The sequence below is a fragment of the Astatotilapia calliptera genome, chromosome 19 (genome assembly GCF_900246225.1).
Source record: "Astatotilapia calliptera chromosome 19, fAstCal1.2, whole genome shotgun sequence".
Classification (NCBI taxonomy): domain Eukaryota; kingdom Metazoa; phylum Chordata; class Actinopteri; order Cichliformes; family Cichlidae; genus Astatotilapia; species Astatotilapia calliptera.
In genome coordinates this window covers 27,296,528-27,320,187 of record NC_039320.1, presented here as the reverse complement: position 1 = coordinate 27,320,187, position 23,660 = coordinate 27,296,528, and the positions used below count along the sequence as shown (strand labels likewise).

The following is a 23,660-nucleotide window of genomic DNA, read 5'->3' as shown; positions in this document are numbered from 1 at the left end:
CCTTAAGTATTTATAAGTTGACAGACTCAAATGGGTTTGCCATCCTTGATGCTTCTTAAGTTCACAAACACTTCTAACTATAGCTGGGTCCCCCCCAACCTGACAGGTGATCCAGGGTTCCTCTAGTATGGTAGCTGCTTAGTCCTTTATAATGGGTATTATCAGGTGTGCGTTTAATAAGCCTTGAAGTCCAATTGGCATCCTCAGTTACGCACAGGTAAATAATGGATGACGCAGCGGCAGCAGCAGTGTTTATGACTCTTTAGAAGTCAAACGACAAAAGTCTGAAAGCATCAGTGTTTCCAAAGTCAAACAGCAGCACTCCACCCCACAGGTCAAAAAAATTCATAGTAGTGGACACCTATGCCAGATTATTACAGCTGAGACAAGAGAGGCAACAGGCTGCAGAGTTTCCACAGATCGTATTACGATATGAATAATGGGGTTCAGCTTTTTTGGCTTTTGGCAGGGACTATCAATCAGGCATGCCTGCAAGTGTTCACCCACTGATGCACCGTCTGTTACAAACACTGAATTATTGAGTGCCTCGAGCAGCTCACCTTTCCAAGCAAACAAATTCATCCATCCCATCTTATGGCTACTTGGTTCTGCTCTATTGGGTTGTCTAAAAAAAAGGCTAGGCCTTCTCACCTCAGGCCTATCAGGGTGACTCATTGTAGGTGACAGAAAAAGAAAGCAGGGCCAATAAATATGGTCTGCATTTGTACAGCGCTTTTCTAGTCCATAGGACCCCAAAGCGCTTTACACTACATTCAGTCATCCACCCATTCACACACACATTCACACACTGGCGATAGCAAGCTACATTGTAGCCACAGCTGCCCTGGGGCGCACTGACAGAGGCGAGGCTGCCGGACACAGGCGCCACCGGGCCCTCTGACCACCACCAGCAGGCAAACATGGGGTCAGTATCTTGCCCAAGGATATTTGGCATGCAGCCAGGATGCAGCCTGGGATCGAACCACCGACCTTCTGATTAGTGGCTGACCTGCTCTGCCACCTGAGCTACAGCCACCCAAATAAGCTTGACCTCAGCTCGTGTGACCCGTAGGGCTGAAGATGGGTCCTTTTAGGCAGCAGAGTTCACAGATAACCCCACTAACTTTGTTTTCTACAAGATAGTAATTTTCTGAGTGTTTTTGTCTTTCAACATTTCTAAACCAAATTATTTACATTGCATAATTTGATTATCAACTTCCTGTTGCTCCACACCTGGTTCATGCATTGCTTCCTGACTGGTCACATATTTTAATGAGTCACCAGCCTGAATCAGCTCAGTATTACTATGACAAAGAGAACTGGGGCTGCTGTGAATTTAAAAGATGGGTCCTTTTGTTTTGTTTTTTCATATTAGGGCTAGACGCATGTTTTGGTTTGTTTGTTTATTTTTTTACAGTAATTTTAGAAATAAACAATAAACTGCTCACCCAAGCCAGCTTGTTCAGCATTTGGTGGGGCCATACTGCCATCTTCTGGATTAAAGCTCATGAACATTTTAGGTCCGTGACAGTATAAAAAAAATAGGGTAAGTAATTAGACACTGAAAGAGGAGCTTCACAGCCACAGAGACTGTTCAGCTTTTTCCATTTTGGAAGAATTCCTAATTTGCATCTATGGTAAAGACATCAGTTTCAAAAAAAAAAAAAAAAGGCTTGGAAATTGTGGTCAGCAGCTCACGTTTGATGTGCATTAGTGCAATATGTGAGGAGAAACAGAAGAGCAATCCTCCCCCTAGGTTGTCAGCAAAAACCTTTCAGTGACATTTACATAAAGGGAGATATTGTGTTGCAGTGCACAAACCCTATTACAATGATAAATGCACGTCTGTGGTACAAAAGCCACAGGCACTAGTCTAGAGATGCAGTGGGAAACGATATTAACCGATGAATCATTCCTCTCCATATTCTCACAACTGAGTGATTCATGTGTGGTGTAGGTAGGGCATGCTATCATCGTGTTATTTTGCGGGGAGAGGTGTTACTTCTACTTGTCTCCTCAGAGTGCATGGTCACTTCACTTTACAAAGTTCTCCCGATCACTTAAATCATGCGATTAAACGTTTCTATCCTGATGGCAGTGGTTTCTTCAGAGGTGGCAGTTCCCCCCATCAGGCAGAGGAGGTCACTAAATGGTTTTCATGAGTGTGAAAATGACACTCAAATGCTGTGACAGCTGCTATGCTCACCAGATCTCAACACAACGAGGTCTCCACAACTTTTCATAACTATCAAGAAAAAAAAATTAGGGTGATCTATCTATCTATATGTATATCTATAGATATATATATCTATAGATATACAGATAGATAGATAGATAGATAGCGTTAATCCCCTCAATGCAGATCGAGAGACTTCAGTGCGCATGCACGTTAAAACTGGTGGCACGCAGAGTTCTCAAGATCTTATTGTTGGTTTTCGCTTTACATTTCTGATTACTATGAAAGAAGATTTAATAGTATTTTTTCTATATTCATTCATTTTAATATGTGTATTTTCTCTTGTTGCCAACGACTGGTTTATCTGACGGATTTTTAGATTTATCTCATTTACTAATTCATTTTTAAAAATAAAACAGCCGTTTGTATAGCGTTAAAATAAATACGTGTGTTTTGTTTAGTTGTTTTATTGCTGACTGATATTATTTTATTAGATATTATCTACTAATGGAACTTGAAATCAACCCTAAAGGTTGAGGACTGAATGATTGACTGGAGTGTCGCCCGGGTGTTTACAGTGCTGCTTTACACTCACACGCTCGGTCCTCTGTCCCTGTTTTGTTAGGAGAGAGAAGGGAGTGGCGCGGCTCAAGAGTGGAATTTCACTTCCTGTATCTCAGGTGAGTCACCTGGGCTATGTCGTTGACTCCGTGGTTTTTGCCGACATCAAACAGGTTAATCTCTTCTGAGTTTCAGTCTCGTAAAGCGTCAGATCAGTGTGGTAGCACTCAGATACGTCTTGTGGAATATCAGGAAGTTGTTAGTTTAATCAGAGTCGACTGCCGAGGAGGAGAAGTGTTGTTTAGCTTTGAGGCCTAAACTGGTCTCTCTTTTTAGGTTGTTTTTTGTTATAAGTTTTCCCAACTGTGGCTGTTTTTATATTTAAATATTGAACCGATTTCACTTTCACTTCTGGATTTTATTTGCGTCAATTTGCCATCGTGGGACTCTTTAAAATAATGTATTCATTAATTAAAGGACGATCGGGTGCGTGTGCGCTGCTGCTCTTGTTACTTGTTGTAACCACCGCTGGTCAGCAGGTTGGTGAGGAATGCTTGGCCCAATTCGAGAAAGGTCGGGATGACTTTGTGCTCGATGCCGACGGATCTGTGAAAGACGGAGCGACTTTTATTTCGTCGCCGAAACTGTATCGACACAAGGACTGCGTGCAAGCCTGCTGCAAAGATTCCAGGTGCAATGTCGCCTTCATGGAGGAGGGAGAGGAGGGAGGCACGATCAGCTCCTGCTTTCTCTTTGATTGCCTGTACAAACAGAAATACGTTTGCCACTTTGTTGGGAAGAAAGGATACGACAGTTATATCCACAAGAACATTTTTAGCAGGTATCATGTTAATCACCCCGACCCAGGTAAGGCCAAAACTCACAAAAGAATATTTGTCATAGTGTTGTTAGTTATGCCTTTGTGAATATCTGACATGCATACGGACTGTAACTGTGGGAACATCCAGTAGTGACATTTCTTTTTTCTAAGGAACCCAACTTCACAACAGACATTATGAGGGTGTCCTGTTTAAATGCTTAAAGGTCATGAATTTGCCAAATTTGTTAGCACACTCCGATAATTAAATCCACTAGTTTTGATTCACCCTTTTTTTGTTTTGTTTAATGATAACAAGCATATCTTGTTCTTCATATCTATGGCAGTAATCTTCAGTTTTGCGTGTTCCTACATGCCTGGAAGGGTTAGCATGTTCATCTCTCTTCAGCTTGTTTAGTTGCTTGTACTGTTTTTGTTTTGTTGCTTATTTCTTTTACATTTTCTGTTAAAACTGGTCAAAATGTGATTCCCACCAATCTCACGGTTTCGCTCTAGATACTGATGACCGTCGTCCAGTGGCCGATGGAGGTCCGGGCCAGGTGATCCAGCCTCATGAAAGCCTGGTACTGAATGGTATGAAAAGCAGAGATGACAAAGGGATTGTGTCCTACAAGTGGAAAATGCTCACCGAATATCTATATGCTGTCTATGAGGTGAGGAGAGTGACAAACCTGAGTTTACCACCATTATTTTAAGACGATGGCATTTATTTATAGGAATATCTGCTATAACTGTATTGATTCCACCTGCTGTTTCACTAAAAAAAACGTGAGACACTGTCTTTATATGCCCTACAGGACATCCAATTTAAAGACCAAATGGTTGTTTCCAACCTGACATCTGGGAAATACAGGTTCCAGCTGACTGTTACGGATACTATCGGCCAGTCGGATTCAACCGAAGTTAAGGTCCTCGTCCTCACTCCTGAGCAGTCTGAGCGTGAGTATCTAGTCTGAAAAAAGATGCTGTTTGAACCTTCAGCATGATTTGAACATACTGGGATTTAAATTATGTGGTGGCTGTGGCTCACGAGGTGGAGCAAGGAATCTACTATTTGAAGGATTGGTGGTTCTATCCCTGACTTCTCCAGTCTGTATGCCAAAGTATCCTCTGGCACGATCACAGTTGGAAGGTTAGATAGAAGGGTTAGGTGTAGAACAAAGGTGCTTATTTCTGTTATTGAGGCTGCTGTATAAAGCACTTTGAATGCTGAAGCAGAAAAGTGATATCTAAGAGTCAGTCCATGTATCTGTTTTTAAGTTTTAAATGGAGAGAGAACCTTACCCTGTAGATCAGAGTCTTCATGACATAAATACCGCGCTGCCAGTCCGAAGCTGGAAATTACATCTCAGCTTGGAGTTGGCCGATATGTTTCATTACTTGATAGACTGGCAGGAGCTATGGTTCAGTTTCAGTTGTAATGAGTCATGTTTTCCTCCGTATCGTATTTGTTGACATTTTCTTTAATGGGGTCAAGACGTCCTAATTCAGATATTTCCCAAAAAAAAAAAATTTTGTAAATATATGGATTATTTATTTTAATTAATTAATTTTCTGTTGCATCACCCTGACCCTGGAATATTAAACATTTCCAAGCAGCTTGTTTTCAGTTGCTCCTTGAAGTCCTTCCATGTTGGCAGACATGTCACAACATGCTAGAATCATTCCTGTGGACAGAGTGACATGACAACATGAACACAGAGGGATAAAAGCTTGTGTTTTAAAGGGATTACACCCAATTCTAAGACTCTGGGGAAGGAGGGCTGGTAGCAGGAAAATGAACTTTGGAGCACAAGCGACTGGTTTAATATTCTCCTTTTGTGTGAGGGGAAGTAATATCCAGGTCGCTTCTGTTGTAAAATACCACAGTAAGGCGACATGACGCTCTCTGGAGAAAACGGAAGTGAGCAATCTCAATCGGTGTGGTTTTTACTGTTCCCCCGATACCATCACTCCTCCCCCAACTCAGAAGAACCTGTCAGTCTGGTTTCTGCTTAGGCGGCACAAACAAAAAGTCAATGTCCGTAAATGTTAGTGTCCGTACTAATTAAGTCATTTAAAATCTGTTGTTTTTAAAAAATACGTGTGCGCTATAGGGGGTTGTCTTTTGCTTAGTTCTGCATCTGCTGGTTGATTATATAGTGAAGGACAGGAAAAGATTTCTAACCATGCAGTTGGTTCAGTCACCCATTAACAGGTTTAGTGCTGAATAATGTTCAGGAATGCTTTCTGTGGAATATGTGTGATTGTTGCTGAGACTTGCCTTTGTGTCAGTGCCGCGACTCTTGCATGACAATTCTTGCCATTCATGAATGAAGAAATAATACGAGAACTTACCAATTAAAGTACAGCTTATACTTCCAAATGCTACGTTTCCTTTTCCAGTGTAAAAAGAATCTATGATCTTTTGTGTCATTAACCACATTCGCATGATCTGTAGCTCTTTTGTTCTCCACTTCTTTTTTCTGCTCCCTCTTTCTGTCTGGACGGCAGTTTCATAAGTAATTATCTGTCTGCTCTCAAGACAACAAGGAAGCACACGTCAAAGAAAATCTCATCAAATAAAGTATCGCGTATGAGACAGGACAGCTGTCTCATACGATTGATCAGATTGGATTATGGACTTAAAGCAAGTGTCATATTGTTAATTTGCTTCAGAAAGTCATCTGATTAACATTTAAAGCATTGACTAATAGTGAATCATTTTATATTTGTTAATGGGGATCTGTTTTATGATTTCTTTTCAGCTACTTTTCAAGTTGGACTCTTTTAGAGTCATTTTGATGAATTAAATTCCCATATTATCCTTATTTATCTTAACACAGGGCCTTGGCGCAGTATCTTGATTCATCCACTGTTTGACTTATCAGCACGAGTGCTTGGTCTTAAAGGGAAAGGTGCTAATTGCCCTTTAAGCCAACTTTCTTTAATTGGCTGCCCCTGACACAGATAATATTTGAACAGCAGGTGTGTGAGGTTTCTGTCCTCATACCCAGAGCCGAGTGATAAAACATACATGAGGGAAGAGTGAGCGTTTAGAACAACCTGAATCCTTTTGCCTCACAGGGGTTTCTTGCACACACGCTGAGCTCATAGCTTGAAACTCTGGCCGTGTTTAATAGGATCTTAGCAGCATTTATATTACTGAAAATAAGAAAAAGCACAATTTGTTTCCTCTTAAAGTCACAAAGAAATGGCCTTTTGATAAGCTGTTGACAGGTTTCATATTTTCAAGTGAACACATACAGGCTGTGAAGTTACTAGTGAAATTTAATGTGTGGTGGAGTAAGTTAGCTGTGATTCAAAGGTAATCCTTTTTATTTTGTGTCCCATCAGACCACTGTATGGCTCCGAAGAAGGCTGGACCGTGTCGTGGCTCTTTCCCTCGGTGGCATTACAATGGCGCCGAAGAAAAGTGTGAGGAGTTCTTATTTGGGGGCTGTAGGGAGAATCTCAACAACTATCTCACTGAGGGCGAGTGCGTTAAGGCCTGCCACGGTTCAGGTACCTGTGATCAATGCTTTTATTCTTCTGTTTGTTGTTTTTCATTTAAATGACTGACAGATCATTAATATGTGTGTGTGTCAATTCACTGAAGGGGTTTACATTACAGATTATAAGAGGATATATATATCTAGAGAACAAACTGTAACTGCTTGCCCTGGTATACATCTTTTACATTTTCAAGCCCTGTTTTAGAGCATTCCCTTCAATTTAAAACAAGTGTTTTTGCCACTAAGTGTCAGGTTCAGGTCTAAGCTTTCGTTTGAGTAGTTACATCAGCACAGACAGAACTGTGTCAGAGATCCAGCCCTTTGAGCACACAGAGCCCAGAGCTGCGAGACTTTGGCTTTGTTTCATTCTCCAAATAGCTCCTGCTGTGAGAGGTAATCACGTGAGCCTGCAAGTGAAGATGAACTATTATTATTATTTTTTAAATAAAGGAAAAATCAAGTAGAGACTTCAAAGCCAATATCAAGGCTTGTTCCAAAAAATGCCGGTGAACACGATTCTAATGGATAAGTGCAAAGTCCTTTGTATGGTAAAGAAAATGTACACTTATCTCTGCACAACAAATCAAGACTGCTCTCCAGAGTAGGTGTAAATGTCTCCTCAGGTGCATTAACAGAAAACATAGAAGTAGTAGTAATACAATACAAAATATATTAATTGATTATTTAAAAACATTTGAAAAATTGAAAACATCCCCCCAGGTGTTATACTGTCTGATCGCCCAAGGGACAAAATCCCTCCTCAGCCTCTCTGCTGAGTGATTCTGAGATAGCAGACTATTGCTGAAAGTTGTCGTCTTTCTGCCTGAAGAGGTGAAATGTCACCGTCAGGACACGTCAGTGACCTGATCTAAAAGCTCGGTGTAATTCTCCAAGATTCTCAGATACAGTTGTTTCGGTCTGGATTTAAATCTACTCAAATTTAAGATGGGAATTAACTGTACCGGTACTTTTGTTTCAATTCCACTGTAATAATTGTTTTTAAGATTTTACTTCTTTTTTTATGGCTTCACTGATAGTTTGTAATTAAAAGAAATGAACATTTCTTCTCCTTAAGATTATCAAACCCCTTTTTATTTGAGGAAAATCTCAATACTAACGACTTTCTGTAGCTTACTCCCTGGTAAAAAAAAAAAATTAACAAATCATTTTCATTTAATCATAATCTCCTTTTGTTTTATTTCTTTCAGTAAAAGGATCTGGTAGAGGTTTACCAATTCATAAAAATCAAGGTAGGTAAATGATGGTCGCGGAACAAAAGACTAGAAGCCTCATGTGCACAACTGGAAATGCATGTCTACTTTTTCTACTCTGTATGTTTTTCTTGGTCACCTCAGTGTTGCTCTCACAGTCTCTGATGCCAAGCTGAATGGTTCCTAATGAGGGACTGGCTAACATGTAAAAGTGATTTATTTACTTTTACAAATGTATTTGTACTGACACATAGTTTCATATTTACACAATTACAAAACACCATCAGAATTCCCTTGAAGCTGTGTTTCTGGCCATTTGACAAAAACCTGTTCTCACAACCAAAACTATGTAAATTTATGGCCTGACTGCTAAGTTCACCACAACTCTAGGTGATAGTTGTCTGATGGTTCATTAGCTATTGGATATAATTAGTTATCTAGGGCAAATATCTATCTAGGCCATAGAGCAGTACAAATGACACTTTCCCTTATGTTTGTGTGTCACAGCAGAAAAATGTGGTGCTCCGTGTAATGCGACACAATTCACCTGTGCTAATGGTTGCTGTTTGGATCCTGCACTCGAGTGTGACTCAACACCACAGTGTACCGACGGCTCTGATGAGCAGAACTGCGACGAGTGTGAGCAATAACTAACGGGCTTGTGGGATGACAAATGGGGCTTTGATAGCACTCTGATAAAATGTTTCTTGAAAGTCATGCTAACTGGTGTTGTCTCCTGTGTGGTCGTCAGTGAAAGACAACTTTGAGATTCTGCGGCAGATTCCAGTCAATGAAAAAAAAGGTGATTGGAGCTTCTAAGCCATTCTCTAGAGTTTATTTGTTATATAATTAGCTATTTCTAAATGTAGCACAGGCTGGTATTATCTATGTAACCTTAGTGGTGGTTTATTGAAATTCACAGCACACTGCACAGAAACTCCCGACCCAGGAGACTGCAGGGACAGTATGACTAAGTGGTACTACCAACCCATCGAACGGAAGTGTTTGCGCTTCAACTACGGTGGCTGCGGAGGAAATGATAACAAGTTTGAGAATGAGGAGGCCTGTCAAGACTATTGTCGTGGTGTCACAGGTAGGGTTTTATTTTTATATATTTATAGTACACATAATCCCAGACTTCATATATGATAGTACAATTTCCTATTCATGCCATTTTTATGCTACATGAGTTTAAATGGTTCTTTGTTTTCCTCGGGTTTAGTTTGGGCGCCTTTGTTAGAGGTGACATTTCATACCTGTTCTGATGGAGCAGTTCACAGCTCTCACAATGAACTGTAAACAAGGTGAACTGTAAATGAATTATTTTCCAGTAGGTTTAACTTCTTTATCAAATAAATTCTACCACGAACCCACAAAAGATAGAAGCCAGCTCCACAGTGGACCTCGCGTTATCTTTTATCTCACCGTTGAGCCTTTGTGGACCATAAAAAGCCCTGATAAACTTCCTGTATATTATTGCCCAGCTGCTGCCAACAACTAGCTAGTGATCATTTGGTGAGGAAAAAGGCCAACTAAATATTGTTTCAGGTGAAAACAACTAAATGCCAACTCTGCTACATGATTGTTGGGTCTGTAAATATGGAACTGTTTGTATAATGACAAACTGGCGTTACCATATGGTCCAAAAAATGTTTATGCATTTATTGCTGGAGGTGATGATAACCGATACTGAAACCTTGGGCCATGCATTATTGCACATAATTTGAATACGGCTGAATGAGACTCATGAACCGTATGAATTATAGCCGAGTCGCACGGTGACACACAAATATTAGCTCGTTGCCAGATTAGTAAAAAGATGCTAACATACAGAGAAGCAGTAAAATGTAATTCATTCTGTCTTTACTGTCAAAGTGTTTGGCCAAAGGAAATCTGCAAGTTAATATTAAGTTATTTCCATCATTGCTTCATGCTAAAGAGTAACAGGTTGCTTGGTTTTACTGTTTAGATCAGTGGTGTCAAGCATATGGTCCGGGGGCCAAAATTGGCCCTGTAACGACACCCCTGAGGTTTTTTTGTTTGTTTGTTTGTTTTTACAGCGATTTCACAGTAAAATAAAAATGACATTTTATGTGAACAAGTTTACAGAAAACTATATATTTTTTAATTACAAGACAATCAGGGCAATAAAATATCAGAACTTTACCTGTAATTTCACATAGTTTCGCTGGTCAGGTCTAGCCCACTGAGATCAAAGTGGGCTGTATGTGGCCCACGATTGAAAATGACTGACATCCCTGGTTTAAATGAATGAATTATTGATTGAAATTGATAGTTATTTGTTAGTGTTTATGTGGCATTTGGGGTATTATAAATAGGTTTGGATCTATATGCTCCACACTTCAGAACTCCTTTACTAACTTGTGTTACAATTTCAAGAGTTTACCAACAATTTCCAACTTCAGCAGTGGTTTTACACCTGCTCTTTCCTCTAAAAGATTGTTTTTAATATTAAAGGAACTTTTTTTTATTTTTTTTAATGACATACTGCTTTTTGTTTTTCAGAAAATGATGTATATTTAAGAGAAAGACAAGAGAGCGAAACCAGTGAGAGTGACAGCCAAACAGGTATATTACCCTTTATTTTTATCTATGCCTGTACCAAAGGAAAATCATTTCTTGCCCGTTGAGGTTTAAATACCCATCCTACCACTTTTACATCAAGAGCATTACTCTTCACCCTCTTTTCAAGCTCAGATCTTATATGACCAAAAATGTAATGCTGTAATTGTAATGCTTATTTTAATTCATTTTAACAGCCATTTTAGCGTTAGCTATCGTGTTGGGTGTGGCTATTGTCATCGTTCTAGCCATCCTGGTGTACCACTTCCTAAAGGGAAGGAAGTCCCAGCACCGTCGTCTGCCTGCCAGTAATGCAACGTACACCACGATGGAGCCGAGCAGAGACGCTCTGGTCTACAATAGCACCACCAAACCCATCTGATCGATGAGAAAAGAAAGGCTGGTGTTTGGTTGAGGTTGCGAGTTGGAGATGTATGTTTTTAAAGGTAATGTACAGCCAAGGATGTCTTGGACGTCATCAGTGATGAAATGTGAGGTTTCATTTGATTTTTTTTTTTTTTTTGAGTTGTTGGATAGCAGTTTGTGCAGGCTGATAGGAAAGTACTTTTAATTCTTTGAAAGTAGATTTCCACAGGACATGATCAATTTTAACCATACCCACCCCCCCAAAAAAGGTTCTCTACATGTTCATCGTTGCATTAAATTATGTTATAGCTCCGTGTGGACAGTTAAATTATTAAAGTCTACATTCTTATCAGGCCCAAACTGGCCTCTTTCTACAAAGTAATGTTCTTGATTTTGTTTTGTTTTTTTACAACTGAAATCTGGGAAATTTGGCGGTTATGTAATGTCAGTGATGTTTTAACGCCACTGACATTACATAACTGCCACTGCGGTTGCTTTAATGCCGCCTTCTTTACTCTGTCCAATTTTCTTTGTATTGTGTTTTACAAACTATTGTTACATACTCCCATGGATTTCATATGAATAGTTAATGCTATAAATATTCTTAGAATTTCAGAAGGTAACGCTTTACCCTGAAGTTTCTGGGTTGATCATTTTTAAATATTTGTTTTTAGAACAAGCATCATATATTATCAATTCCTTATTCACGCTTTAATAAATACACTTGCAGTTAATTATTCAGCATAAAATGTACATATTTGCTGGATCGTGATGTTCTTCCTTAATAAAAATATTAACTCACTTTTATTTGAGAAATCTTTGTCATGCAAAACACATCGGCTGTCTCGCTTGAACACGTTTCAGTTTTCATTTAGTCAGCTCTTGCAACACTGTCTTGTGTAATGTGCCGCACGCTTTGATTTGGGGGTTTTTTGTTAGTGAAATTAGTATTTCAGACTTCTGACGCTGCTGCCTGTCTGTGCATGTGCAGCTGGGATGATTAATAAATTAGATTTTTGATTTTTTTTTTTTTAATATACTTTATGATTGGATCTTTTATTGGTTTTTATAGATTTACCATGTTGCTTATCTGGGCTCTGCGTGTGTATCTTCAGGTATGTGTTTGTAGTAATACACACTAGCTTTCTAAGACACCCTTGGAGAGCATGACACACTTCCTGGTGACTGTGTGTGGAGTTATTTGTTAAATAAGTTTTTGTCTCACCTTCAGGTGGTTAAAAGTCACAGGTAATACAGTTTATAAACCTTATAAAAGTACCTGAGTTGTTGAAATCTGTACAGTAATATCACAATGTAGCCTAGACTGTAGACATTTTGAAGAGCATTAAATATGCTTTTGCTGTTTTGGGTTTAGGTGCAAATGTATTTTTGTTGTGTTTGGTTACTTGTCTGGTCTATACTTTGCACGACTTGGCTCACATTAGCAATGATTGAGGCTGAAATGAGTCAAACCACTTCGGCTAATGTCTGTTTAAGCAGTTTCAGAAAATGAACCACATCCTGTCAACTTCACTGGCATGATGCAACACTTTCTCCACACTTTAACAACATAAAGTGTGATATAATGGCACATGGGTTCAACATTTTACCAACGTCATTCCAAAATGGATTCTATTCATTTTTCACCTCTTCAATGCACAACACACCAAAATGGAAAGAAAAAAATGCTAGAAATTCTTGCTAATTTATTAAAAATAATAAACCAAAAATAAAACATGTAAATGAGTATTCACAGCACACAGATACGCTTGTAAAGTTCTGGATAGGAAGTCATATTAATGATTATTGTCATTTATTTACAAGATATAAAATTTTTAAGTCCTGATAACCTAATTTTGTGTTCAGATATAGGGTTAGCACATAAGGCTATGCAAAGTGGAGGTGGTTTATCTTTCTGCTGACCTCTGCTGGCTTCTAGGTGATCTGCTAGTTGAAAGAAGAAGTGCTGAAACCTGTGAGGTGAGAGCAATGAGATCTAAGTGATCATGTCAGTTTATTTCAAATAAAATGTTAAAATCTCTTACACCGGCAAATTTGTATTATACTGTTTTTAAACAACGCATCATAGGCAATTTATATACTGACTAGGGTGACCAGTTGTCTGTCTTTATGAAGGACTGCAGAGCATTTTTATAAAAATAAGGCTTTTATTGCCCAACAGGGAAACTTGTAACTCACCATAAAGTCACAGGCTCTGCAAATTTCTGTGAATAGGATCAAAACCATCACAAAGCAAATTAAGTGAGAATATTATTTTCAGTTTTGCACAGTACGGTACGTTGCTGTGCAAAGGTTTTGAACCACCCCTCATTTTGTGATATTTCCCTAGAGAAATGGGAAATGGATGCAGCAATTTGTTGAAATATCCATACATGGAACTATAGTAAGTAACTAAGGGAAAAACAGAGTTTGTACAATTCTAACACGTTTGAAAGTGAATATTTGGTATGCCCAACTGTATTATTCAACACAGCGTGAACTGCAACACCACTGGCTGAAATGGAGACTGGGTCAACTGAAGTGCTGGATGCATCTCTCAGGCACCATCAGTAGCACAGGAACAGAGCAGGAGGGAGCGAGAAAGAGAGCCAGGGGCAACAACAAGCGACAACATCGTCACATTACAGGGAGTGCAGAATTATTAGGCAAATGAGTATTTTGTCCACATCATCCTCTTCATGCATGTTGTCTTACTCCAAGCTGTATAGGCTCAAAAGCCTACTACCAATTAAGCATATTAGGTGATGTGCATCTCTGTAATGAGAAGGGGTGTGGTCTAATGACATCAACACCCTATATCAGGTGTGCATAATTATTAGGCAACGTCCTTTCCTTTGGCAAAATGGGTCAAAAGAAGGACTTGACCGGCTCAGAAAAGTCAAAAATAGTGAGATATCTTGCAGAGGGATGCAGCAGTCTCAAAATTGCAAAGCTTCTGAAGTGTGATCATCGAACAATCAAGCGTTTCATTCAAAATAGTCAACAGGGTCGCAAGAAGCGTGTGGAAAAACCAAGGCGCCAAATAACTGCCCATGAACTGAGAAAAGTCAAGCGTGCAGCTGCCAAGATGCCACTTGCCACCAGTTTGGCCATATTTCAGAGCTGCAACATCACTGGAGTGCCCAAAAGCACAAGGTGTGCAATACTCAGAGACATGGCCAAGGTAAGAAAGGCTGAAAGACGACCACCACTGAACAAGACACACAAGCTGAAACGTCAAGACTGGGCCAAGAAACATCTCAAGACTGGTTTTTCTAAGGTTTTATGGACTGATGAAATGAGAGTGAGTCTTGATGGGCCAGATGGATGGGCCCGTGGCTGGATTGGTAAAGGGCAGAGAGCTCCAGTCCGACTCAGACGCCAGCAAGGTGGAGGTGGAGTACTGGTTTGGGCTGGTATCATCAAAGATGAGCTTGTGGGGCCTTTTCGGGTTGAGGATGGAGTCAAGCTCAACTCCCAGTCCTACTGCCAGTTTCTGGAAGACACCTTCAAGCAGTGGTACAGGAAGAAGTCTGCATCCTTCAAGAAAAACATGATTTTCATGCAGGACAATGCTCCATCACACGCGTCCAAGTACTCCACAGCGTGGCTGCAAGAAAGGGTATAAAAGAAGAAAAACTAATGACATGGCCTCCTTGTTCACCTGATCTGAACCCCATTGAGAACCTGTGGTCCATCATCAAATGTGAGATTTACAAGGAGGGAAAACAGTACACCTCTCTGAACAGTGTCTGGGAGGCTGTGGTTGCTGCTGCACGCAATGTTGATGGTGAACAGATCAAAACACTGACAGAATCCATGGATGGCAGGCTTTTGAGTGTCCTTGCAAAGAAAGGTGGCTATATTGGTCGCTGATTTGTTTTTGTTTTGTTTTTGAATGTCAGAAATGTATATTTGTGAATGTGGAGATGTTATATTGGTTTCACTGGTAAAAATAAGTAATTGAAATGGGTATATATTTGTTTTTTGTTAAGTTGCCTAATAATTCTGCACAGTAATAGTCACCTGCACACACAGATATCCCCCTAAAATAGCTAAAACTAAAAACAAACTAAAAACTACTTCCAAAAACATTCAGCTTTGATATTAATGAGTTTTTTGGGTTCATTGAGAACATGCTTGTTGTTCAATAATAACATTATTCCTCAAAAATACAACTTGTCTAATAATTCTGCACTCCCTGTAGAAAGGTATAGCAAAGAAAATGAGTAACACCAAGAAAAGAAGCAAAATCTGGAACCATTTCCACCATCTCTTTTTAGTGAGCTGAGCCAAAAGAGCCGGTTTTCTAGAAAGAGCCAGAATCCCATCACTAGTGCTGTGTACGTTGCTGGATGCATCCAAAGAAAAACGTTGAAAGCCCATCAGAAAGCTTTAAAAAATAAGTGAAAGTCTGACTTCTTGGAACAAAATATAAAGAAAGGACTAATTTATGTGCCTGTCATTTGGCTAAAAATGTTTAAAATTCTACCATCTTTGGATGCATCCTTAATGAAACATGCTATAATTACCTGCTCTGTCTGAAATACTGAAATCACTTATTTGCAAGACTATTAACATGCCATTAAACGAGATAATTAAAACAATCTTCATCTTCCTTTTATAATCCTTGTATGTGTGTGTGTGTGTGTGTGTGTGTGTGTGTGTGAGAGAGAGAGAGAGAGAGAGTGAGAGTGAGTGAATGGTAAATGACAAATGACACACATTCAGTTTTCACTGCCCCATAGGTAGCTTGTAGTTATCTGGTCACTGTTAGAAGCCGATGCAATGATTTATAACAAGCTCCCAGCAGATGGCGATATTGGCCTTTCTAATTTTTAACTTTAAAATCACCAATTCAACCAATTTCAGCCACGTTTTGTAGATGGGTGGGAGTATGTCAAGTTCATTAAGTTAATTAAGGTGTGTGGGACAGTAAAAGCTGACTTTTCCCATCGTGTTGACTCCTTCTGTAAAGTGGAAAGCATGCTGTCTCCAGCCTTCTGCGGTGATGGTGACATTATTTTCAGGAGGACAGGAGAGAGGGGGTCGCGCAAAGCAATAGCGCACATAAATTAGCACCCACCCAATACACTCACTGACACCATCTTTTGTGAAGTCCCCATTTCAGATGACCTGACCCTCGTAAAAGTTATTGGCGGGGGTGTCTTTCTCAAGCTTTTGCTTTGCATACATATTCCGTGGGTGGGAGTAAAGATGATTTTATATATTTATTTGTTTATTTATTGTTAAAGGACCCAACATTTTGTTTAAAGAAACATATATACTATGTAGTCCAGATGTCTTTATGTGGGAACACATCTGACACCCACCAAGCATTACAGCATGTCAAAAACAGGCGTTCCTGTGCTGCGTTCGCGTCCTCCTCGTAAATATTACGTCTTCTGGGTATGTACACTTCATGCGCTCCTTGTTTCAGGGGCACCACCGTCGGGGGGCCCACTGGTGGTGGTGGTGGGTGTGTGTGGGTGGGGGTTGTCTGCCAAGACTGTCCTATTTTGATAATAATTTTAATAATTATAATTATTTTCAGTGATATCAACTTTAACTTTAATATTAGGAAATTAACTAGGCATATAATTATTTTTCTTTCATTCTTGTTTGCCATATTTTTCAAGTAACGGATATTTGACAACAGCATAATAAAACTGGAAATTCTGTGTTTGGTGTGCCGCCGCAATATTTTTAGTCACCTCCACATAACCACCGCAATGAAAATATTCTGGAGGCACGCCTGTCTTGTTTGTTGTTGAATACTCGAGAGACGGACTTATATATAAGCAATTTTTTTCACTTTGAGCTATTGTGCTACGTCTGTTTTGATTGTTGTTAGTGAGTTACAATTGTGAATTAAAACAACGAAGTAAACTACACCCCATAAAAACAGCAGTTATTCTGCGACATACACTGCTAATCCTGTTTAAAGGTAAAATAGCAGGGGGTGTAATGCAATCAGCATCCTAAGCCATGCTGACTTACAATTAGTGGGGTGGCATGGACCCATAAGCGCCATTTCCGATAGACATTGAAAGCGCCATCAGTTTGCAGTTCTTCAAAGATGCAGCCGTTTAGTTCTCGGACGCAGTACGAGCTGATAACCTGCAGTTGGGATGTGTCTGAGCTGCATGTACCATGTGAAGAGAGTAAACTAACGGATTAACCTGATATTTTCAGCCAGAAACCACAGAAGAAAAAGGGGTTTACTGAGGATTGTAGTCGCTGGAAGGAGAGAAGTTGGCGAATTGGGTACGTGGGCTACTTTTGATAACTTCACCAAATCTTAGCTAACTTAACGTTAGCTTTGGAAAGACACACTGCGTGGTTTATTTTATTGTTCGGTGGTTGCAGAGGGTAAAATAATAAAGTAATTGTCTTTGTGAAGCACGTCTCGAGCTGACAAATATTCAGTTTCAGTAAAGACAAATGACCGAAACCGCCAGAGCGTTACAAAACATCTGCATGCCAATCTGTTCTCCGTGTATATTATGACAGAGATGAGCTGTGGAGTTGGTTACTCATAACGCGTTTCTTATCAAGAACCTCTTCGTCTTTAACTTTACATGAATTGCAGTTTCTGTTTAATATAATTTCACAGGACCTGAGGTGGGCACGAGTTTCAGTCAGATAAGTTCTGTTTGTCTTTGACGCAAAACCCTCTCCGTTCAATGAACTTTGGTCAGCTGCTGCAGTCTGTATTTTTTTTCTCATTACAGACATTTTCCACTTTACCACGCTTATCCTGTGAGAAAAACTAGTCCTCCCTCTGCAGCTGAATCACTTGCCGTTTCCTCTTTCCTCGCATCCAATTTCCACCCCTACAGAGCGCATACTTGGCCCCAACCATCCTAATTGTTTCTTCTAATGAGCGCCCCAGAGAGACACAGGGAAGTTTTAAATGGTAGTTTAATGACTCGTCCCCACCAGCTGCTGAAGAATAAGAATGGGGCAAAAATCAATCAATTACCGCTGAAAAGTTCAATCTTCTGCCTCTTTGACCTCACTTGACCTTTCAGACAATAACGAAGCAACTTTATTCCACTTAAATGTTGCCTCAGTGCGATGAACAGCACTCTCCCTTTAAGGTGGTCCAGACAGGAAACTGCCCAAGTGTGTCTTGGATCTGAGCTGGCCTCTAAATCCTTCTACCAGAGTCTTGGTATGCTGCAGCTGTGATAAAATTACCAGAGCTGCAGATCCAAGGCTGGATTCATCTATATAGAGGCCTTATTCTTTCTTTTGAGAGTCTCAGAAATCCCCATCTTTATTATTTAGCCATTCGTTGCTCATTTGATGCTGTTCTTAGCATTTTTTATATTGTCCTGAATTGCCTTAGCTCCTTTTTTCCCTCTAAATTTCAGCTTAGATTAGACTGCAAGAATTAAAAGTTGTCTTTAAACAGAGACAGCATTGTGTTTAATAGAAAGGGGAGACTTGAGTGCCACAAGAGATTTGGTATTCTAGACACCCAAGGGAGGTTGTCGTTGCAGTACTGACAAGCCTTCAAGAAGGCCCAATGAACCATTTGGCTTGCAAAAGAAGTGTAATGTACCTTTAAACGTGCACACTGCAGTTCTATTTGAAGACTTGTCTAATTTTACTCCTCAGTCCGGTCCTCTCCCTTCCAAACACTGCAGGACATTATGGAGGACTGCCTTCCCTCTGGTTGTCTACCGTTTATAATTTTACAAAACTTGAAGTCTTCACTTGTCATTTGCACATTAAGCTGGCCGTTTCCAGCCTCGCAGGCCAGGTATGCATTCTACAGTTATAGGTCTCAGGTGGGGAAGTGAAAATCGCTCATTCTCCTTTTCCACCACATTGGGAAACAATTATTCTCCCATTAAAGGCTATTTTTGCTAAATTGTACGCAGACCATATGGGCACAACTCTGTGGGTGTTCATTGAGATGGGTCACTTATCACCTCACTTAAGCCTCACGCTCACAAATGCAACAGAGTTAAAAGTAAGAGGCTGGGGGAAGGTTAGGGCAGCGTCTTTTTGTAAAGGTTGTGGATTTGATTGAGACAAACAGCGACCATTGGGGTGTATTGTTTTCTCCGGTGAATGAAAAGCTGGTCTTAAAAGTCTTAAAGCCTGTGTGTCAGGGGGCAAACTGCAGAAATAATGTGGGAAAGGGGGCACTCACATAAAGGCTATTTTTCAAGCGGTATTTTCTACAAGGATGGACTGGGTAAGAGAGGTCGTGCTAGATAAATATGGCACCCATGCTGGAATAATAAAGAGTCTGTCTCGGTTACCTCATAGAATCCCGGGCCGTTCCAGGTCAGATTTTTATTCGTTCTGAGCGTAAACATCCGTCCTGCCTGATGATAAAGAAATAAAGAAAATCCACCCCACCGTGACTGAGTAAAGACATCCCGAGGGGAACTTGTCATATTTTCACTTTCCCGTGGCCCGTGTTTGGGTACCCGTTTTGTTCACTGTGATGCAAAAGAGAAGTACTGCAAGAATTCTCTATTTATAGTTCCTCCTCCCATCAACTTGTTCTGCACCATGGGAAATTAATTTGTGTTGTTAATTGTCTCACAAAAGCCCAATTAAGGTCCCTTTTTTCATTCTGAATCCGACTTGTGCGTCATCATTTGTAGTAGGACAACCTGTGCATGGAAGCTTTCTTTGGGGAGTGTTTTAAAAGCAGATGCAATCAAATAGTTGGCAGTATGATGTCATCTTCCTTGTATATGCCTGGAGAGACAGAGAAAGTGGCACATATCCCCAAGAGGAGAAGTATTGTTTTTCTCTGATTTCCTCTGTAGACATGTTCTTCAGTCTCACTTCCACATAACATCCACGAACGGAAAAAAGCTCCAGATAGATCGCTATCAGCCCCTGGGGACTTTCCTATAACATATCAAACCAGAGATGTTGATTCAAGGTACACATTTGTCTGCGTGTTTTCAGACCGCGCTGATGACATTTCCTATTTAGTTGCACAAGTACTGCATGTTTGTCAGCATCTGTTCCCCTTAAATGTCAGTTTGTTTTGCTTAAAGAAAGGAATTTGGGCTCTTGCTGCCGATCATGCGGATCACTTTAAAGCCTGCCGTTTAGAGGAACATTTCTTCAGACCAGTTTATCAGCTGGTCTAAAGAAATGATCCATTGCAGGTTTTTCTTTTAATAACTGTCAGCCTGGCTCTTGTGGCATCTGTCTTCAATTAAGGGGCAAGTTGCAAATTCCCATATGGGAGGTTCATGCTGCGGTTAGGGCAGTCATCAGCTGTGGGAACCAAATGTTCTCCATTTGTGTGAAATGACAACTAGTTCAAGCACAGGTGGTCAGTTTGGCATGAATGTTGGGCGTGTGTTTCATGTTTTTGTTAAGACTCAAAATTTGTCCACTGTCCCTCCCTAGGAAAACAAGGATTTGCCATATGTCAGCTAATGTAGGTAAAAGTTAATGAGTTCCAATTGATGATACTGTCCAGATGTTCTAAGATTAAGTTACAGTGTCCTGTTAGGCATCTTAAAACTTACAATCCCAAGCCACTGTTCTACAGCTACAAGCAGCCTTTGATAAGACATTTTTAAGACCCAGACGTCTGCACTGTATCTAGGTTTGAGCCCATTATTCCCAGTCTAGCCTCTGATTGACAAAAGACAGATTAACATAGTTTTGGTCTGGTCATTTGGCAAGGTTAGCTCAGAGGTCATAGTAGGTGGGATTATCAGAGGATTTTATTAGTTCACTGGTCAATGGGAAAAGTTCAAAGCCTGTTTCTCAGCATCAGTACTGCGTTTTTGTATATTAACCCAGCACTTGAAAATCAATTGGCCGAGCTTAGTCAAAGGTCAAATTTATTGAGTTTTTGCAGCGTTTGATACCAGTTGTGCAAGGCAACACAATAGAACTCATATGTTGGTTGGATGTCACTTTCTTATCTCAGGAATATTAAAAATAATTATATTAAGTATTTTTACAATGTTTTATTTAAATATTCATTTTAATCATTTTATGTTAACAATAAAAACTGGTGTTGCTTGTTAATTTCAGAATGCATTTACATCTGTACTTGCTAGCTACAGTTTTCTTACCTTTTGTTGCAGAACCTACATGGTGTAAATTAATGAGATATTGTAAAGCCATGCATTAGTCTTTATCGTGTACTGTGTGCATGCATTCTTGCATCTGTGTTTTCCTGCCATTGCAAAAGACATTGTGTAAAAGTGCTACCAGTGGTGCAACACTGCACAGGATATCTTTAGGTAATTAAGTAAACGTAAAACAAAACCTACATTTAACTTTTTAAAGGAGGATTTTTTTTCTCATTACGTACTTGTCCTAGTTCATTCTGGGATTCTTAAATAATAATAAGAATTATGTGTCATAATTTTTGTTGTGGCTTTTTTTGGGGGGGTCCCAAACAGTCTTTACTTTATGCCAGCCAGTGGACCCCACAATGTGGCAGTGATCTTAATAGATCGAGCTCAGTGACTTTTCTTTTTACATTCCTGCACATCTTAATTGGTGAACCTCCTGGCAGCGGGCTCTGTTGGGCCTCGGCTGGCTTGGCTGTCAACTCTGCACAGTGGCCAGCAGATGAACTACGAACAATGCCCATCCTAATCCCTGAAGAATTCCTATTCCTCTGATCTAGCTGGACCAAGAATGTGATGCTTAAAAGGCCGGAGGCTCACCAGGAATCACAGAGAGACAAGTTCTCATGCACCGTGTTAATTTGCTGTAAGGAGACCGAGAGGCAGCGATGTGAGAAACTGGCAGCACAGTGGCTCTGGAAAGGACATGGCTCATTATTAAGAACACAGCAGCCTGGCATAAGGGATAAAGGACAAATATTTACCACCAAGGGAGAACCTGTAATCTCACTAGACGGTTATATTTGTAATAAAAGATTATTCTGATTTGATGTGTTCTGTTTACAAGAGGTCGACAATCAGACGAAAGGCGAGGTGGCTAAAATCTCCTTTTTCCATACAGCGGATGAACCGAGACTCCACACCAGTGTCTGATAAAATGGTTTGAACTGTGAAATATGCAAATGCTCCAGTGGAATCCAAGAATAAAAACATGGTGCTGAAAATGAGCATAATGAGTCCACTTTAAGGATGTGGAATCAATACTCGTAGCACTCGAATCCTGTAGCGTTAACTTAGTTGTGGCGAGCTGTCTTATGTCCATGTTCAGTGGGTTCTTACACTATTTAGCATGAGCTCCTGATCCTCTGCATACCAAAACCTTTGCCGCCACTTTGCATTATCCAGGGGCTAACATGAGCCAACACAGCTGTAAGCAGGGAATGGAAAATTTCTGTGTTTTATTCAGTAGTAGCTCAGTAAGCTGTGTCTAGTCAAGATTGAAGAGCCACGTGACACAAGAATGACTCTGTAAAGAAACAAAGCATTTTTCACAATTACAGCTCAGTCCAGTGAATCGAATTAATATTACGCTTTGTCTTGCTGTGAAATGCCTCTATTCTCTTTTGACCCTTCACATTTTCTCTTGTGTGCACCAGAGGCCCGCGTGCCATGCCAGAGGGGACCCATTCTGCTCTCTACCAGGGCCCAATGGGGGAAGGTAAATATATATATTTTATATGACCTAAGCGCTGGTGATTGCTGTCTATAAAGTGACTAGTTTCATGATATAGGGTTTTAATATGTTGGTTTATTCCTGCTGGTATATCTGGTTACCCAGGACACTGCTAACATAACACAGCAGTACAGCTGAGGTGAATGTAAAATGCTGGAAATAGAAGAATAGAGGAAATGTAGAGGCTTTGAGAGGCACAGCTGAGAGAGCAATGAACTCTCCTCCTACACTCCTGGCTGGTAGAGAGCCTCTTTGTGTGGATGTGGATCTTGGCCAACCCCCTTCATACAGCTGAAACCCCTGAACACTTGCACATCAAACCTGAATGTGTCTCAGGCAGCCAAGATGGGTAGTCTAGCCAGTAGTGCTGACCTTATATACTGGGGACCACTCAAATTACATATTATTTTAGTGTTCATTATCTTTAGTCACAGAGCCACAACATAGACATAGGGCCTCTTTGTATCTGCCTGCTCTGTCCTTCAGTCCTCCACCACCCCCACACCTCTCTCCTCTACTGAACACATTTGGTGCTGGATTTTCACTGTTGCTGAAGACTACCAATGCATAAATGGTGGCCTTTCCCCCCCCACGCCTATTCCACTGATTCAGCTTTGGCGAGAAGGAGACATGTGCCGCCCTCCATGAATTATGTGTCTGTTTCCTCAAAATGTCACTCTGCACCAAGTAAATGTCCTCACATTTTTTGTTTTTTTTATAGCCCATGTGACTTGTACATAATCATCCTGGCAGTAAAGCCCACTTGTGGTTAAATCCTTTTCAGCTGGAGTTAAAGTGTGACTGACCTGCCCCCCTGCTGTGTGGATGGATGGATGGTG

At 40.3% G+C, this 23,660-nt stretch overlaps 2 protein-coding genes across 5 annotated transcripts in view; both read left to right on the top strand.

Annotated features, from left to right (window-relative positions):
• Positions 1 to 2,748: 2,748 nt before the first annotated feature.
• On the top strand, positions 2,749 to 12,031 carry spint1a (serine peptidase inhibitor, Kunitz type 1 a). 2 transcript variants are annotated; one of them, XM_026152748.1, is made up of 10 exons: positions 2,749 to 3,604; positions 4,071 to 4,228; positions 4,373 to 4,514; positions 6,912 to 7,079; positions 8,278 to 8,319; positions 8,791 to 8,919; positions 9,032 to 9,082; positions 9,203 to 9,373; positions 10,807 to 10,869; positions 11,061 to 12,031. In XM_026152748.1, the coding sequence occupies exons 1-10, from the start codon at positions 3,196 to 3,198 to the stop codon at positions 11,243 to 11,245; spliced, it is 1,518 nt and encodes a 505-aa protein (XP_026008533.1). In that variant the 5' UTR covers positions 2,749 to 3,195; the 3' UTR covers positions 11,246 to 12,031. The 2 variants fall into 2 exon arrangements, with proteins under 2 accessions (XP_026008533.1, XP_026008532.1); XM_026152747.1 differs by having other exon boundaries at positions 8,788 to 8,919.
• Positions 12,032 to 17,236: 5,205 nt separating this feature from the next.
• The window catches only part of LOC113012371 (pleckstrin homology domain-containing family G member 3-like), a 30,457-nt gene continuing 24,033 nt past the window's right edge, over positions 17,237 to 23,660 (top strand). The window contains exons 1-2 of one of the 3 annotated variants that reach the window (XM_026152519.1): positions 17,237 to 17,496; positions 22,745 to 22,806. In XM_026152519.1, the coding sequence (XP_026008304.1) occupies positions 22,758 to 22,806 (49 nt within the window). In that variant the 5' untranslated portion in view covers positions 17,237 to 17,496; positions 22,745 to 22,757. The remainder of the gene's footprint in view (positions 17,497 to 22,744; positions 22,807 to 23,660) is intronic. The other 2 variants (XM_026152517.1, XM_026152518.1) reach the window with 2 other exon arrangements.

Bases quoted from the DNA above. Each gene is read 5' to 3' on its own strand.
- spint1a (XM_026152747.1), top strand. From the start codon at position 3,196: ATGTATTCATTAATTAAAGGACGATCGGGTGCGTGTGCGCTGCTGCTC. The intron at 3,605-4,070 runs GTAAGGCCAAAA...GTTTCGCTCTAG, and splicing joins TGTTAATCACCCCGACCCAG to ATACTGATGACCGTCGTCCA. The intron at 4,229-4,372 runs GTGAGGAGAGTG...TATGCCCTACAG, and splicing joins ATCTATATGCTGTCTATGAG to GACATCCAATTTAAAGACCA.